At 41.6% G+C, this 18,488-nt stretch overlaps 1 protein-coding gene across 3 annotated transcripts in view; it reads left to right on the top strand.

Moving 5' to 3' along the window:
* The first annotated feature begins 3,114 nt into the window (after positions 1–3,114).
* Positions 3,115–18,488, top strand: part of LOC141802585 (CUB and sushi domain-containing protein 3-like) — a 448,333-nt gene continuing 432,959 nt past the window's right edge. For 2 of the 3 annotated variants that reach the window (XM_074686129.1, XM_074686128.1), the window contains exon 1: positions 3,169–3,355. In XM_074686129.1, coding sequence (XP_074542230.1) covers positions 3,238–3,355 — 118 coding nt within the window. In that variant the 5' untranslated portion in view covers positions 3,169–3,237. Of the gene's footprint in view, positions 3,356–18,488 lie in introns of all 3 variants that reach the window. The other variant, XM_074686127.1, reaches the window with a different exon arrangement.

Genomic DNA, 18,488 nt, shown 5'->3' with positions numbered 1-18,488 from the left:
CTATCTTCAATATTTTTTTATCCTAAATATCAATTTTAATTCAAACCATACCACTCCAGTATTTAATTTAATATAACCTAACCCAAACTGCTGCTTTTTTAGCCAGTGCAATACCTCATGTAAAAACTTGAGTCAATAGTCATAGGTCTCTTATTACCACCTTCTTGTATAGCTCTCTTTATTCATTTCATATATTTATATATATTTATACTGACTTTAGTTTCATACACTGTCTATTAACACTCAGGGCCCCATTGCAACTGAATGTCATTCCGAGTGCACTGCTGTGTAATTTGTGAAATGACAATAAAAGGAAGTCTTGGTCTACAAGAAAAGTAAAAGAACAAATTTTAGCAAATATACTGTCTATATCGGCGTCATCTATCCAGAGAGTAGAAGTATTATTGCTTCGCTTTAAGTGTTACAGTTTAGTCATTAGAATTTAAACTCAACCTTTTTCTACATAAAACTATGTTAGGTTATTAAGAACTATGCCCATTGTGGCTTCCAGCTTGCCTATGGCCTCAAGATCAAGGACTCATCATCATTTTGAATCTGAACACAGCACGTTCTTAACCTTGAAGGAAAACCACATGCCAAGCAGCAAGACACCCAAGGTGCTGGATGGCTTCTGATGTGAAGGTTTCCTCTGAGGGTAAATGAAAAATAGATGTATGTGAAAAATAGATACACCAACAGATGCCCATTTTTAGTCTCTACCAGAGAAAATGAGTTAAGGAGTTTTATGGCTTTAAAACCAACTTTAATGCTATTTTGTGTCTAAGGAAATGCATGTGTTTGCTAAACTCTGAACTTTAACCGTGACATTTTCAGATGGCAAACTCGGCCCTGAAATGTACTCCATCGTGTTACAATGAATGCATTTCAAGTACATTTAAGCTACTCTTTTGAAAATCAAATAAAGCATCCCATCACATTCGTCCTTTTATCACAGTGGACTTCACAGCAATCCTATCATAGCTTTTTAAAAATACAAAGCTTTGCACCCTCTAGGAAATTAGAGCCTTTGTATTTTTGAGAGGCTGAAAGAAGTAATTGTCTGTCTGACTGACAATAAAAAAGGGAAATAGGCCAATTTCAACACTTTAATTGATATTACTTTCAATAAAACTGAAATATGTGGTAATATTTTGAGTTGAAGGTGAGGGAAGACAAGTGTCTTTATTGCCTCTCTTATTGCTGCCTGCAGGTTTTAGATTTGATCTAATTTGACTGAATATGAAAAAACACACATTCTGCTTATATTACAAGAACAAGTAGTAAAAATTGTATGAACCAAGAAATTTCTAGAACACCAAAATGTGACATTTAGGGTACAATGAATGTATAGGAACTGAGAATGTCAAATGCACCATTAATATGGTAATCAGTCCATGTGGTTTTATTTAAATGCAATTCTACATTTGCCCTTTGGACTCTGTTTATATCACAGTGAAAATAGTCACTCTGTCATTTAGCATAGAGTTGAATTGAACAAACACAAGTATTGGCGGGAAAATCAATCACATGCCATCAGGAACTCAACAGTGTCACTTCACAGGTCTGATAGATCCGCTTAAGTGTCAGCATCTTCCCTGTGTCACCAAATCCCAAACTGGTCATTGTATTGATTTCATCTCAGAGGACAAGTGGAGCAATGAGTAATGACCTGTGGGGAGACATTATTGGTTGGTCTTTCCATGTGACAATTGGGCAACACTCACCACATCATGTTTTCCTGCTAAAGGGACGTTTTACTGCCATTTGATTTCCTTTTGAGTTGTGGTTTGTCTGAAAGATATATAGACCTTTTGGGTGTTTCTTACCTCGTTCTGATTGATTGGACACCCTTGGCTAAAGTTTTGGCAAGTTCCCATTTATTAGCACAAGTGGATGCCTCAATATGTTGCCTTTTCTTCAAGCTGCAACCTGCTATCGAGCATGGTATCATCTGCATAACATGATGCCAAAAACAGCATCTTTCAGCCACTGCCTTCTTTAAACGCATGTTTTTTTATGAGGCTATTTTAAGCCAAAAAGCTCGTGAATGGAAACGGAGGCTTACGAGCAGCACTTGAATGCAGCATCTCAGTACCGGCTGGGAGAAGCAAGAGACGCACCAGCCGCTACACCGGGAGAAAAGAGCTCAGTGTACCAGGCAGAGGAGATGATACATGTCTCCTCTGCTTTCTGACAACGAGAAGGATTGTCATATTTTCTTTTTTCCCTCGCTGGACTTTTTATAGAAGTGAAACAGGACGGTGTCATTAGCTCAGAGATGAAGCTCTGGTGTGGCGTGTTTGGTAAGCAGATTTAAAACATGGAATGACTGATTTTGTGGCTCATGTGGGAAAAGAAGTAAAATAAACCAGAGATTTATGAGAGTTGGTGATTCATTTACTCTTCTTCCAGGAGGGGTGAAGATGCTACATTTTCTTTGTCGCTGTTTGTGAGAGAAAAGGAGGAAAGAGAAGAGGAAGGTTTGACAGACGCACGAGTCGAGAGACGGAGAAGAGGAGGGTTATCCGGCCAGAGTGAGATACAGAACAGATCCCCCTGTTCATTTTTGAGGCACTGAAGGGGGGGACTGAGACAGAAGAAGAGGGGATATTTTTAAAGAGAGGAGGAAGAAGAAGAAGAAGAATAGACGCATAACGACATAAGAGGAGAGGCTTACTTGAGGGGAGGAAAAGGCTGTATAGACAGAGGAGGATTTTCAAAATGAAAAAGGGATGCAGCCCTGTGGAAGTGTGGATTTCAAGCTCTCCCTCCCTCTCCATCAATCTTTTGCAAGGGAACGGGACGGAATAGAAAATAATTGACGGCAAGCATCGCTAAAGCCCAGTGGAGAGTGGATTTAAAGACAGTGAGACAACCTGTGAGCCCGTCCCTTCTACCCCCCTGTGTCTCTGCTTTTCTCTCTGAGGATGTTGACTGAAGTAATTTTTCGGATATGAAGGATTTATCTAGTCTCTGTTAGAAGGAGGAGGCGAAGAAACAGCACGCGTCTCCCCCTTTCTCTCTCCATCTCTCCCCCTCTCTGTCCCTCTCTTTCTCTCTCTCCCCCTCTCCCTCCTCTCGCTCTCTTCCTCCGTTTTCTGGATGTGAAGCAGCATGCGGCCCGGTGAGAGCTTAGAGGGCTCGCGCTCGGCTCGCGGAAGATGTATCGATGCTAATATTGTTACTAATAGCGGCACGGAACGCGGTCTCGCGCACCCCGAGTCGGATAAGGGGAGGATGAAGAGGGGGACGACGAAGAGGAGGATAAACGAGAGGATGACGGACAGAGGAATGACGGTGCTGCGCTGTTTTCTGTGGAGTCTCGTTCTCTGCTCACTCTCCTCACGCGCGCAAGGTAAGGGGATGCGACACGCGCACATACACATAACGTTGGCTACACGCAGTGACATAAACGCCCCACTCACGCGAGCCCAACGGCTTGACTGTGTGCCGGAGTTTGTCTTATTTTTTTTTCTTACTACTGCAGTCATGAGAAAGACGCTGCTTTCTCTGTGAAGGCGGGGAGGAGGACTGAAGTGTGTGTCAGGGTGTCTACGTGCGCGTGAGGGTGTCTGTGAGGTGTCAGTGCTTGTGTGTGAGCGAAAGGGGGGCACGTGCGCGTGAGGTACGTGCGTGGTTGTATGGTGTGTTGCGGAGGAAAAGCAGAGAAATAGAAATTGGCTCACAGGGAGGATGGATGAAACCGGCAACAGCCTCTTTCCCTCTTTCCTCATTTCTGCTTTGCTTTAGTTCTCCCTCTCTTCCTCCCTCTCTCCTTCTCTTCAATACAGCCATTGAGCCGGTAGCCAATAAATATTCTTGCGGTAGCTCTTGGGCTGTGGCAGTGAACGTGAGCTGCTTATACCAAAGTGTGTGTGTGTGTGTGTGTGTGTGTGTGTGTGTGTGTGTGTGTGTGTGTGTGTGTGTGTGTGTGTGTGTGTGTGTGTGTGAACGTGAGTTGTTTACAGTGATGAGGCCTGAGCCTTACACAGCATTTTACATCCAAATATCAACCACACACAAGCACATGTGGTCATTTTCTTCTATGTCCGTGAAAAGATGTCATAAGACAGTAGTGTGTCTCCCCTTTCTCCCCCTCTCTGTTATACACAAACACACACACACACAGTCACCCTCCTCTTCCTTTCTTCACTCTCCTACTCTCTCTACCCTCCTCTCTGTCTCTCTCCTCCTTGAGTAAAATAGAGTGCTAAAATATTCACAGTATAGCACACTCACTCCTGCTGTCTGTGTCTTCGTCTTCCCCTGCTTCCCACATTTCTCTCCTTCTCTCTTTCCTTAGAAATGCTGTAGGAGCACAAGCAGACACGTATACTCACGAAGACCTTTAGGTGGTGAAACTTTTACTGGTCATCAGCGTATGTTGAAAACAAGAGGTGAAATTAGGATGGAAGGAAGGAGGGCAAGTGAGGCAATAACGAAGAAGAGGAGGAAGGTTGAGGAGAGTGAGTTGAGTGACAGGAAAGGAGAGAAATGTTACACCAGAAAGAGACTGAACAAGCTTAGACACATGGGCAGGAAGAGTTCTCTAACTAAACATCCGCCAAGGTCTATGGGCTTCTGACAACACCAAGCCTGGGTGAATTTGTCAGAAACAATGTGGGTTTAGGTTTGATGAGCAGAAAGATGGAGTCTGGGTTTGAAAATTGTGCATTAGGGCGGAGGAAACCTCAAAAGCCAACCAGTGTGGAAGCTATTGAGAACCATTTGTCATTGTCATTGTGAAGTCTGCATGATCCTCCAGTGTAAGAGAGATCCTGTGTAGGCTGACAAGGCAGAAATGCTATGGATTTCTACAGTGATTAAACCGATCGACGGCTGGGAACGTCTAGACACTTGGCTTTGCGCTATCCTACATTGCAGGGCTGTAGTTTCACTTTTCAACAAGGCCATTTCTGCAGCTTGTTTTTGAAAGGTTTTTCTGTGGTTCACGCTGGTGGACAGATGACAGATTATGATTTGTAAGGTTTCCACTGAACAAAGACAAGAAATGTGGGATTTCCTCAGGCACAAAAGATCTCATTTAAACTCCTTTGGAGCACTGATCCTGGCACTGATCTCCTCGTGGCTGTCTGAGAGGAATCGCAGCATCAGGTATTTAGAAAAAAAAGAGGCTGGCTGAGATAAGGTTTAGTGAAAAATCAGCTCCCAAGATGAATAAAATGTCACAGGTAGAAGTTGGCAAAGCAAAATGGCAAACAAAACTTTTTTTCTGATGCAGTAAGGCTCAACCAAAAGGTAAATAAATGCGTAATTAAATGTCGTCTTGATCAATGCTGACATTTTGGGACCAAGGCTTTAAAGGAGGGAAAATTACAAAACAGCCACCAGCCAAATGCTCTTACATTTGGGGCTGTGGCTGCTGGATTAGCTTGCACTACCTATCACTGACAGGTAACTAATCATTGTGAGGACCTGCAGAGGTGAAGTAATGAAGTCAGTTGGTAACAGATTTATGTGGAGGTAGAGGAAAGGAAAATTAAGGAACTTTAATATGCCTGCTAAATAGGGAACCATTTCCAGAAGGTTCATCAAGTTTTACTGCTTTTATATGAGCGATCCTTGGATGTCGTGTCACCCTCTTTGTTTATTTTCAAATTCCTTGTGAGAATGAAACTTCAGAAACCTCATCTTGAATTACTTGTCAACAAACTCACCTTAAATGAAGTTCTCCTCAAGTCAGACGCTGAGAAATTGCCGCACTTGTCCCCTGCTCTTCCTCTTTCCCCCTGATCCCCTCCTCTCCGTTTCATCTCTTCTCCTCCTCCTCCTCCTCCCTGCTGCTCTGCTCTGCTCAGCTTAACTCCACCTCTCCTCTCTCTTCCCCTCTCCTGTCTCCCTGCCCCTCTGCTTTCCCTCTATTCTGCCTCGGCTGTGGCATGTCTCCGCTCTTTCCTTTTTTGCGTCTGTCAGATTTGTCCCCGTGGCTTGCAGAGGCTTAATTTACTCACCAAACATACCAAATCGCAACATGCACACAAGGAGGGAAGGGAAAAAAAGAAAAAAAACGAAGACCCACGCACATTTTCTTTTTTTTCACCATCTCCCAGACTAAAAATGAGTCCTGGCTTCCTCTCAGACTGTCAGAATCCAAACTGGCAACCTGCACCTTTAAAAACAAACCTACGTCAGAGCTTCTCTTCAACATGAACCTCTATCTCAGAGTTTACAAACAGAACAGATCCCATTAACACTCCATCAAAGCAATAACACTGATCAATCACTGTACTAATCATTAATTAGACAACCAGGTAATCTATTTCGGGTTATCTTTGCGGTTAGGAATTCGAACTGGTCCCCCTGAGGGCCAGTCTCCAGCATCAGACCAAGCAATTAACCTAAAAGGCTAAACATAGATTATTTCATTTATGTTGAGAAGCCATGGAAATGTAGCGCTTTGTTCTTGCAACATAGCTAAATTGAAATTTATCAGTCAGCCCCCTGGTAGCAACCAGCAATTTGATGCTGGTCATCAGTGTTAAATTGGACAGGCTGTCGCGGGTAGTGAAGTGGTCCTCCAACCAGGTTTTATAACCCATCACCAGATATCAGAGATTGATTGGTGCAGGCTTCAGCTCTGATGCTCATTAAAAGGCATTGATGGATGCTGTCCATTAATATGCCACTGCTAATCATTTGCCTCTATTAATTATTGGTTGAGTGTTTGGGTAATCATTTTTCATTGTCAGTTTTGGATTAGAGTATACATACAATTAAAAACAAGGCGTATTGTTGAGCCTGGAGGCTAAAACTGATGACAAAAACAGTGTCATAAAAGCTTTTTGTCTGCTGTAGATGAACAAACACATACTGTACACGCCTGTGCTCCATTAGCACACGGTGCACACCCAGAGAAAGACGAGCACGCTCACGCTGAACCTCAGCGCGACACAGACTCTCTAACACACATTTAATCCCGTGGCTTATGGCTGCCTTCTCAGGGAAGGGAGACGCGTCCGTCGCAGAGTCAGCCTCTGATCATATAAATACTTTTAACTTACCGAGCCAGAGAGAGAGGAGGAGAGAAAGGGAGGGGGAGGTGGATGAGGAGGAGGCGAGACTGAGAAGGAGAAGGGGGGGGGGGGGGGGGGGGGGGGGGGGGGTGCAGTTTGCAGTTTAAATCTCTGCTACGTTCATCCCCGAGCTTTGATATCAACAGCCTCTCACCTCTGTCCTCTCATCCTTTCCTCCTCTTTTATCTCGACCTCAACCACAGTGCTTTTGTCTTGTTTTTATGTTTTTCATTTTGCACTGCTGCGTCCTCGACCCCGTTCTTCCCTCTTTTGCACCTTTTGACTTTCCTTTGCATAATCCTCTCCTGCAGCCTCTCCTCTATTCAGTGAATTTGTTAATGCGTCTTTGTTGCCTCTACTCTTCTCTTCACCTGTTTCTCTCCCAACATTTCATACCAACGCCAGGAGAGGTGGCGTTACACAGTGACAGGAGGATGTAAAGATGATGGCTTTGACACCAGAGATTTATTACCAGGCCAAACTTCAAGCAAGTGTTGCCATTTTAAGTATTAAACCCACAGACACTTCTCTCTGTGACCTCTGTGTTGACGCTACTTCTTGGAATGTAGCCCTGTAACTTAAATGTCATCTGCTGAGACTTGACCCCCAGACATTTTCAGTCTTTGTGTTACATCATATATGAATTAACAGTAATTTGCTGTTCAAATTTACGCATGACAGCTGTTATACACCAGATGCATCTCCAGTCCATCTCCGCTTCGTCACAGCACTGAATCAGATAGGTTTCCATTCAGGTCAATGACGCATAAATTCAGCACAGGGAAAATCAAGCAGGACAGGAAGTCGTGACTAGAGCCCGGCCGATTAATCGGTTGGGCCGATTAATCGGTTGGGCCGATTATTCGGTTGGGCCGATTAATCGGTTGGGCCGATTATGCCTGTCACTCAATCAACATTTGCCAAAATGTGGCCGATTATAAAATTTTGCTCCACGGAGATTCTGTCGCTCCTGTTCCTGTGTGTCTGTGTGTTGGGCAGCACACTGCCCTCGCCCCCGCCCTCTCTGTCCACAATTACGTAATATAAGACTATGGAATGGCGTTTTAACGTTGTGTTAGTTGCTTTTTTGTGAGATAAACAGAAATAAATGCTACCATTATTTCACACGTCCACTATTATCTAATGTAAGACTATAGAACGGTGTTTTAACGTCGTGTAAGTTGCTCATTGTGTGTTTACAGTTTGACTTTTTTTTTCTACTTACTGTGTTTAAAGTTTGACTTATTTATTTATTATTGTGTTTACAGCTTGTTCTTATTTATCATTGGTTAACACTACAGTTCTTATGTTGACAGTTTTATAATTAGTTCCTTGTTTTAATTTAATTATGTTCTGTCTCTGTCTTAAATCATATGGGTATTATAATAATTTGTGTTTATATACAGTATATATCAGGTGTATATCAATGAATTTATTACATATATCAGCCGATATATCGGATATCGGCTTTTTTTTGCCCTCAGTATCGGTATTGGCATCAGTCCCAAAAATCCCATATTGGTCCGGCTCTCAAAATCAGTTTTCATTTAGCTTGACTACGACAATAACGGGACATAATGAGCCGAGCCAGACCAAGAGTCAACAGATTTGAGGTTTTACAGCCCAACATGGATGAAGAGAGACTTATCAATGGAGTGGTTAGCGTGGAAACTTCTCAGTTTCATGACTCCAGCTGTCTGTCAGTCATGTGGCTTGCCAGACAGACCACGCAACCAGAGTGAGTTGATAAAAAGCAGTCAACATGGAACAGAGCAGAGCCAGACTGCAGATGTACCTGGTGTATTTGAGGTATAACACTTACTAGTGTAGTTGTTAGAATTACACAGCCTGAATATGATTGTGTTGTGTCGGATTTTTAATGACTCTGAAGCATCTCCATCATTAGCAGGCTTCATGCTTTGAGTATTCTTCCTGCTGAATTTGTGCTCCCTTTTTCTCACATTATGCCTCCAAAGTACTCGTGCTTTAATGTTAGTGCAGTAATTGCACCAGAAACTCCCCCTAATGAGCAGTGAGCAAGTCGGCGCTTTGTTGTGTTTATTAATATTCTTGATATTTAGCTGCTCCACACTCACCTTTTTCCCCTCTCCATCCATCTACCTCTGCCCCTAATCGACCATTCTTCTTCACTCCTTCCTCCTCCCACTGACATTCAACCACAGTGAATTTGAATCACTGCCTTCCCACATCCTGCATTCGCCGACCCCCCCTTGCTCTCCTTCCACATTTTTTAGCCATCCATTAGTCATGCCTGTTTCTTTCTTCCCCCTCCCCATCCCCATCCTCAGCCTTAGATTCCTCAGATTCGTTTGAAGTCTTGATTGTAATAACAGAGAACTCGCAGCCTTATATGTCTCTCCTGTGTTTTCTCTCTCAGCTAACAGACAGGGTACACATTTAACTCCTGCACAGAGTGCCATCCAAATGGTGTGCTTTTAAATCACCAGAGAGGGCCAAATCTACTCATGCATTTCAGATTTGTGTTTGCCTTTGCTATGATTTTAGAAATGTCAGCTCGCACATATTGAGCAGGCTGCTTAATTGAAAGAAGAGATAATTCTGTCATGCAAATTGGAATAAAGAGAGAGACAGCACTCTGGTTTGCTGTTCCAGCTGTTCCCTGAGCCACAGTGGATCCATAGCAGCTTTTTATATACAAATGCTTATTCACTCTGAGGTTCAGAGCAATGTGTGTTTACAGACTGGTGTCATGAGGGTAATAGGTATGATCATATTTCCCTTTAACTGGATGCAAAGGCTCGCAGCAGCTGTTAATAAAGATAGTTAAGTAATGTTGGGACCCCAAGAAATCTTTTGTGTCCTCCTTGATACATTTTGTCATATATATACAACATCAAACTACAATTCTTTCAAGCAATGAAATGCAAATGAAATGCATTGCTTACCTCGGCCCAAATATGAAGCAACATTCTAATTAAAGACCATTGGAAAAATCAGTGTTTCTCAATTAGTTAGAAGGTGACCTTATGGAGATATGAGGTTTTCTGAGGAGCATTGTCTTTCCTACACACACACACACACACACACACAAGCATGAAAAAACGTGCACACAATCTGTCAGTCTTCCACAGGCTCTTCATTATTTCAAAGATGATAAGAACTGGACATGACGTGAACATGTTGAACAGGCAAGCACGCGCACATACACACAAGCTCACCACACAAACTAATAAATACACAAAAATATGTTGGGCACATAAAGACAGCATGTGTTACCCTTAGGGTGTGACTGCAGACACGCTATTATACTAGAACGAGTACACACACCCACACACACGGGCACGAGGATAGGAGACACACACACACAAACCCCCTCTAATGCGATATGTGAAAGGCAGATGAGAAATTAACAAAGACAGATAGTCTCATATCCAGCTGGTGCTCCCTATTGGTGTGTGCATGTGTGTGTGAGTCAAATGTTCTAATCTATGTAAAGAAACCTGCGACTTGGTCAGTAAAGGAGGAGATTTTTCATTTAAGATAGTGGCTTAAAGTAATTTAGGGAATAGCCTGTGTTGAGATTCTTCTATAGAGATGGATGGACACATAAACAGCAGTGTCGGTCAAAGGTTCGATCCCCGGCGACAGCCAGTGTCTGTCTCTGTCACCCCGTCCTTGAAGATACTGATGCCCTTAATGACTGCACGCTCTGGGGGGAAAATACATAACAGCAGCTGACAGGAAATTCCAAGCAGACTAACAGCACAACACATGGGAACTGAATCGACACAAATGATTCAGAGCAGAAGAAGAGCAATGTCTTACTGCAATGATAAAGAGCAGAATGACACAAGAGGGGGGAAAAAGGCAAACCAAGTTTGTCAATGTCATGTCGACCCAAAATCAAGTTGAGCTCTACTTAAATTTGTTCCAAGTCTTGACACATTTCCTTCAGTTCCCACTGATTTTAAAGATTTTGCTGTCACTAACATTTATCACTTTTATGTTGCTCAGAGTAGTGACAAAAATATAAAAGCATTTGCCTACTACAGTGACTAAAACTAAAGTTAAAGGGGCTGTGAGGAGTTTCAAAGTGACATTGAAAAGTCTCCGTTCTAGACATATGCCTGATTGTAATCCACACTTTAAAATGAAATTATCAGTGCCAATATTACTGGTTACAACTCATTTAAAACTGCTACTTCTTAGATTCCTGATCACATTAAGCACAACAAGATTCTAAGTCTCGAGGACAACACCATGCCTGCTAACAAAGTATAGCAGTGAGAAGAGAGATCTCTGCTGAAAACTATTTCTGTGATTAATTTTGTAGTGATGGTGGACACAGGAGCCTAACTGTCAGACAGAAAAAGGACAGAAGAGCAGAAGCTAAAGGCTAACACAGAGGCTAAACTGTTTGCGATATTGTTGATTCCAACCCACATGCAGCAGCTATTCTGCAGTGGTCTGTTCAAACTTAAGAGTCCATCAATAAAATGAAGAGTGAGGTTATGTTAGCTCTGCTTGGTAGATGACTGGCAGGACATAGCTAACCAGGATTCACTAATGTTACACATTACAGACATGTCTTAGAACTCCGAGCTGCCAGCTGTGCTAAATATAGACAGCTACTAAACCACATACAACTAACAGTGTTTACTTGTTTTCACGTTAGCCTACAAATATGTCGGAGCACTGGGCTGCTGACAGTGCTACATATAGCCTGCTACTACATTTGCTTGTTGTCACATTTCAAACCGTAGCTCTAGGTAACTATACCGCTAAAAACTTAACCTTGGTGCATTGTACCTGGTAAAAAAAAAGTTGTCAACAAAGAAAATTTGTTTCCAGCCAATCTCCATTTAATTCCAAAACAAACACGCACCTTGCTAAAAGTAATTTATAACAGTGTGCGTGAGTCGCTGGGCCAGAAGGTGGCGAGGCAGTCCAGTAAAACAGATCCTCTTCATAGCATCTTTAAAAAAGTTTCTTCTTTTGACTGGATTAGTTAGAAGGCTGTTTGGACCCACAATTGTCCTCTATTTCTGTAAAGAAGGAACTTTTGCACACAAAAGTGAGCATGTATGAAAGCTCCTGTTCAGAACTGTGCATTTGTTGGAATTTTAAATCACACTCTCAGTCTAACCCTCAATGAATGCCCGCCTAACTTTTGGTCTTTAAATATGACAAAAATACAGTCGTGCTGTTTGTGCAGTTTATCAAGCGTCCACTTGAGGCTGGCGGCAGAAGTACCACAAAACACACACACCCATTCATCTTCACAGTAAAAATAAAGATGTTCACAGCCTGGTGGAAAAAACAAGTTTGGTCTGTTGTTGATTTATCTTTCCCACAGGTGGGTACACAGCCTAAAGACCACCTAAACTCAACCTCATTACCTCAACTTCAACAAAATCAGGTTGAGTCAGCTTTTGCGATATTGCACCCTGTCCATGTATTAGTCCATCTTTTATCACACCCTTTAAATGTATTCTGTGAAAATAAAAAGGGAGTCTGTTTTTCTGCACCATTTGGTCACTTGCTTTGGCACCTCACACCCCCAGTAAAGGGATAATCAGTGGGAACCAGTGTTGCAAAGGGGCGAAAAATTCTGGTAAATTTCAGGAAAGTTTCCCCAAAATATCCATGGGAAATTCATATGGGGAATATTGAAATTTTCAAGTTTTTTTTGCCATCAAGTAAAGTTTTTTTTTCTGAGACATACTTGGGAAAATTAGGCTTAGAGTGAATGAAGTTTTCCTTCTTTTTTTATTAACTTCATTAAAAAATATTGCATTACACGTTCGCTTGCATATCTGCTTATGACATACAAAAATGCTCAATATATATTAATGTTTATGCAGTTAAAATAAATACCCCAAAATTTGAGCTAACCCACATTAATTTTTGAAAATTGTCATGGAAAGTTTCCAACTTTGTAAATTCATAGAATTTTGCAAACCTATGGGGAATGCTAGTGGTATTTCTTTTTTAGTTCATGAAAAGGCACATGTGTTAGTTTTGCCAGTTTTGTAATCAGCCATAAAATTGTCACAGGAGTGTCGAGAAATGTTGTTTCCTGTTTTGCCACAAATTTGGCACAAACATTCCACCGGTCATTCGCCAAGCCATTCACAACAACATGGCTCAAAAAGTTGCACTCAGGTATTTGACTTGATGACAAATGATCTGAGTGTGGTGCAACTCTGAGGGTCAGGCACACCACATTTGAATGTCCGACTGTCAAAACCTGGTGCACTCTTAACCCCATATTTAAAGTACACTGTCAAAATAACACTGCACCATCATCATCATCCATCAGTCTGTAGGTATCATACCTTACTGTCAGGTCTGCTGTGATAACTATGTAAGCTCCTAATGGAAGGATCCAGTGCATATCTAGCCACAGCTGTGTGAATATATTTAAGAAAATGTTGTACAGTTTATGCACAGACTTGCTTTTTCTCATAGAGATATAAAGATAGAGGTTAGTGACAAACCTAATGACACGCCATCTCCATTGAAAGTAAACAGATTGTGACTGTTCATTGTTTTATCTTTACTTCAGCTTTTATTCTCAGATCTTTATCGCCCAATTCATCCCATTCTCACAAACTATCTGCTTTAACTTGACACATTCAGGGATCCAACTTTTAATACTTTCTGCTTCCTCGCTCTGCTCGTTCTATCCTATTTTATTCTGAGGTCCTGACAATTGTTGCAATGATTTTATGGATATCACATAGTTGGAGCCAGATTGTTGCTATGGTGACTATGAGCATTAGAATACATTTCGGTGGTGAGTCATGTCTGCCAAAAAACATGATCGAGGCTACAAAGAAATTTTGGCATAACCTTATTGCTCTGTTATATGAGATACAATAGAAAAAAAAAACTTACATTATAAACTTTTAACAATGGATTAGACTTAGATTGATCTTAAATAAATCATTGGATGTAATTGGTTTGGATGTAGCTATGAGAAGACAAAAGGTCAACTCTCTGAAGACACAGCTTCTTTAATTACTTATGATTGTAGATTCAAGCTCATGTATTTTCAGAGAATAGACAATTTTGTTATTGGTTTGCTTCTGTCTAGAATCATTATAAGATGTATGAATGTTTATTATAGGGTTCCTAAAATGAGGAGGAGCAGATCCATATTTCTGGCACAATTGAGTGTGAAGGCAGAGAAAACAGAACAGCGGGTGTGGTTATGTGTGTGCATGTGTGTGTTTGGACCTGGTGTGCTATGACAGGTATGCCCATGTGCCCAGAACCCTTAGAAACATAGCTGTCAGCAGACATGGCACACAAACACACTGTAAACACACACACACACACACAAAATCCTCAGTTCCCACCCCATGCTGTTTTGCCATCAGAGAAGTCTTTGGTTTAATATGCTTTTAGAGTTATTTTCCATCTTTATTATGACAGTTAATGACATATTTGTGTTTCTGCATGTTAAAAAAACAAACAAAAAATAATTTATATGTCTTTAAGATACTTTGCAGTCTCATCTCCTGTGGTCCTGTTGCTTAGGAGTCTCAGAGCTCTGCAGGTGATGCATTTCCTTCTTGGTGATGATGCATTTCCTGTCTGAGTCTCACGCCGTAGGAGCTTTTCCTGTTGTTCATTCAATCCATTGATGTGTGTGTGTGTTTGTCTGTCTTTGCACAGGTTGCTTTTCTTTATGTTAGTGTGTGTATGTGCATGCACAAGTGTGTGCTTGTCTGCTTCATTCCCAGAGAAGACTCATTTCCCCAGCAGGCCCTGTCAGCCTGTTTCTGCGTGCACTCAGTTCACAGCTGGAGGCGACTGCTGTCACCTGCTTACTGAACTCCTCTTCTCCCTCTTCTCTTCTTTCTCTTTCTCTTCCTTTACCTTCTTTTATTTTCTCTCATCAGTTCTCTATTGTACTCTCACAACTTGTCATCCTGTTGATGAACCATGAACCACTCTTTACTGCTCCTCTCTTCTTGGCAATAATCTTACTGCCGGTAGACACTGTTGTCATATGATTGCACTGAGAATCCCAAAGTCCTATTTATACCCTCCTATTTAGTGATGTCGCCACTTAAATTGCTGTTTTAGAAAGCTTTCATGCTTGGATGACCACCAACATGGCCGAAAAAGGAGGACACCTCTGCAGGGCAGACAGGGATGGTAACCAAGACGGTTACAGTCAGAGCCAGTGTCTGTGTATGAGGGTGTAAACTAGACATACACTACAAAAATGACTTAGAGGCAAAGATTTAGCTTCTGCATAAGGACACAGACTAATCAGAAACAGCTCAGAGCAGACTGAAATTCATTTGTAAGCAAAGAAAGAAAGAAAGAGGCTGAAATGTATTTTTCATAGTAATGCTGCACAGACAGTGCATTTTTTCATTTTAATGTGCTGATTTAAGTTTGTACTCACTTTTACAAAGTGCATCCCAGGTGATGCCACATTGTCTCTGTCCAGCTTGCAGACAAACTCCCAGCAGGGCATTGCAGTGGACAAAAGTAATCATTTTGATCTTTGACTCTGGCCGTCTGTCTCCCTCACACCCTGACCCTGTCCTGCTCTCCCTCCCCTCTCCTCCTCTCTCCCACAATCCCTCTTTTCCTCACTCACTCGGGGTCACTGGGTCAGACAGGGAGCAGATGCTTAACCACACGGCCGCAACCGAACCTGACACCACAACACGCGTACACCCGTTCCGTCATTCCCCCTTGTTAAAACGTGCTGTCTGTCCGGGAGATATTTATCGTCTGTGGTTTTCGCTCCATCTCGGATTTTTCAGTGACACTGAAAGAAAGGCAGTAGAGACTGCTGAAACAAAAGCTGGATTTCACGCAATGTAATCCAATTTGACTGATGTAATTACTATATCAGAGGTCTGTGTTTGTGTTCTTGATGTTTACTGGTGGTGAAATTGTTGGTAGAGCTCCAGTTGAAATTCAGACCAAGGCTGAAGTCTAAAGAGTTACATATTGAGTGTTTCTGGGTAATAACTGGACTGACTTCTCTTTTGAGGATCTTTTCAGCCTGCTGCCGTGTAATTAATCTTTTCTTGTTGCCTGAACAACTGATGTATGCTTTTAACTGAAGGAGTAAACACTATTTGTACTTTTGTTCATACTGTTTTCAGCTCTTTTCTACCTCAGCCAAGATTTTCTCATCCATTGTCCAACTTTTGGATATGCACTTAGATTTTATGAAATAACCAAGTCCATCAACCTTGAGAAACTTTTTATTATTATGTATGACTTGATCAGTAAGTATATTTTGTGATTATGTAAGTGCATGTAACTACTACTGGCACAGTAAACTGAAGATAATGGTAAAGCTTAAAGATGTCGTTCTGGTTTGGCAGGCTTCCTGTGATATACTTTATATCAGCTGCTTTAATAATGGAAAAGTTCCATTTGATTTAAGGAAGCACAACAAAAATATCTCAGTGGCAAAGTTCAGTTAAACTTGAAGAGCATCACTTGCAATTCAATCTTCATGTTGTAGTCAGTAAAACAACCAAGACTTCTGGGACTTGCCCGTCAGTATTCTTTAGTATATCTCTTGAGTAGATATTCTTAGCCAAAAACACAAGATGCTTTTAGTAGGGCTGCATGATACTGGAAAAACAATGATTTCGTATGATTGTAGTTTCCTGATATGTACTGTTTCACTGTTCAGCTGCGTTCTCTCTGAAATTATGTTAACATACCCTGAGCAAAGAGTTTTAATCATGTTGATGTCAGTTAATTATTGATAGTAATCTATAATATTTCCTGCAAGTGACTATTCTCACATTAGGTCAAAGTTTTTAATAACCCGCTCCTGCACCGAGGTTCCATTTTTTAAGTTTCCTCCATGACCAAATAATATTAGGGTGATATTTATTAAATATGAGCAGACACACAGTGGCTCACAAATTTTCCTCCTCCTGTGTTTTGTCTTTTTTCTTGGCTGGAGTATTCATTCTTTCATTCATTTTCCAAACCGCATATCCTGTTCAGGGTCGCGGGTGGCTGGAGCCTATCCCAGCTGTCATTGGGCGAGAGGCGGGGTACAACCTGGACTAGTCGCCAGTCAATCGCAGGGCTGACACATAGACAGACAACCTTTCACACACACTCAAACCTACGGACAATGTCATGAGGAGAACATGCAAACTCCACATAGAAAGGCCCATCGGCCAAGCTGGGAATCGAACCAGTGATCTTGTTGCTGTGAGGCTGCAGCGCTAACTGTTGCAGCCCGGCTTGAATATGTTGCCAGATATATGATTTGAATGTTGAATGTTTAGAGACGTTTCTAGAATAAGCATAACATATTGCATATTGCTCAAACACTATTACAATATTGCAATGACAATACTGAAACCATATATTGTGCCGCCCTAGCTTTAAGATCTCAACGGATTTCAAGAACCACACATTTTCTGACCCAGAGACAAATCACAATTCATAGTTTCACGGGGCTGCTATGCCACACACTTTACATTTAGGGAAAAGATTCATTTGATATAAGATCTCCAAGAAGCTTGCACGATTAAACAAGACTTAAGAAGATAAACACACATGGAAGGTGATTTACATTGTCGGCTGTTTTTCAATTTATTCTTTTTTTGCAGTGCTACAAGAGGAGCAGGGGCTATGCGATTGCCTTAAAACATAAATTGGTCTCTCTATTGTTGCTATTTTTGCTACCACTCACAAGTTCAATTTGTTTTGATAGCTGATGCTGCTGTTGCCTGGTTTATAGGGCAGGATCTTGCTCCACTTTTCTCTCTCAGAGAAACTCTTCAAGCTACTCTCAAACCTCCTGATAGCAGTTATTGTTTTCTGATTCTCTTAAACCAGTCTGAGAAAGAAACTAACCCTTTTTGTGCCAGTGTAAATACTCAGCTGTGAAATATACCGGTGGAGTCATTTGTTATGAGGTGAGTGATGAGGTTGTTCCTTGCATTGCCTTCGCTGTTAAAAATCAGTCAGAGTTGTCATGGGTGTCTGAGTAGGCAAAGTATTCAGCACATGTGTAAAATCAGAGACAACTCCTCAATGCTACATGTAGCATAGTCTCAACACTCAGTTGCTGAACTGGTCTCACTGCTTCTGCTTCTTCTCGAGGTGATTTCCTGTAAATCCTTCAACAAACAAAAGGTAGCAAAAGGCTATTTGAGTACTCGTCGATGTCCATCTGCCTGGCAGAGGTTGAGCTGAAATGAGTTTCTGAGATCAAAAGAAACAGAACCATAAAAGGATAAAAGGGATAGAGAGATAAAAGGATTGGAGTCACTGGATCCGGATTGCACCTTTATAGAGCAGATATCAACAGAATTAAAATCCATTCAGCTCAAAGGAACACCGGACTCCACATACACCACCAAGGTCACTGAGCGAAGAAGACATTTCTCTTGACTTCACACAGCTGATCAGCTCCAGTTTCCACGAAAATATGTTCCTTTCATTTCTGAGTCATCC

Source organism: Halichoeres trimaculatus, unplaced genomic scaffold, assembly GCF_033239565.1.
Source record: "Halichoeres trimaculatus isolate MK-OKI-2021-1 unplaced genomic scaffold, fHalTri1.1 fHalTri1_scaffold_14, whole genome shotgun sequence".
In the NCBI taxonomy this organism is placed as follows: Eukaryota; Metazoa; Chordata; class Actinopteri; order Labriformes; family Labridae; genus Halichoeres; species Halichoeres trimaculatus.
Note: the sequence above shows the minus strand (reverse complement) of the source record. Positions and strands in the feature narration are given on the sequence as shown.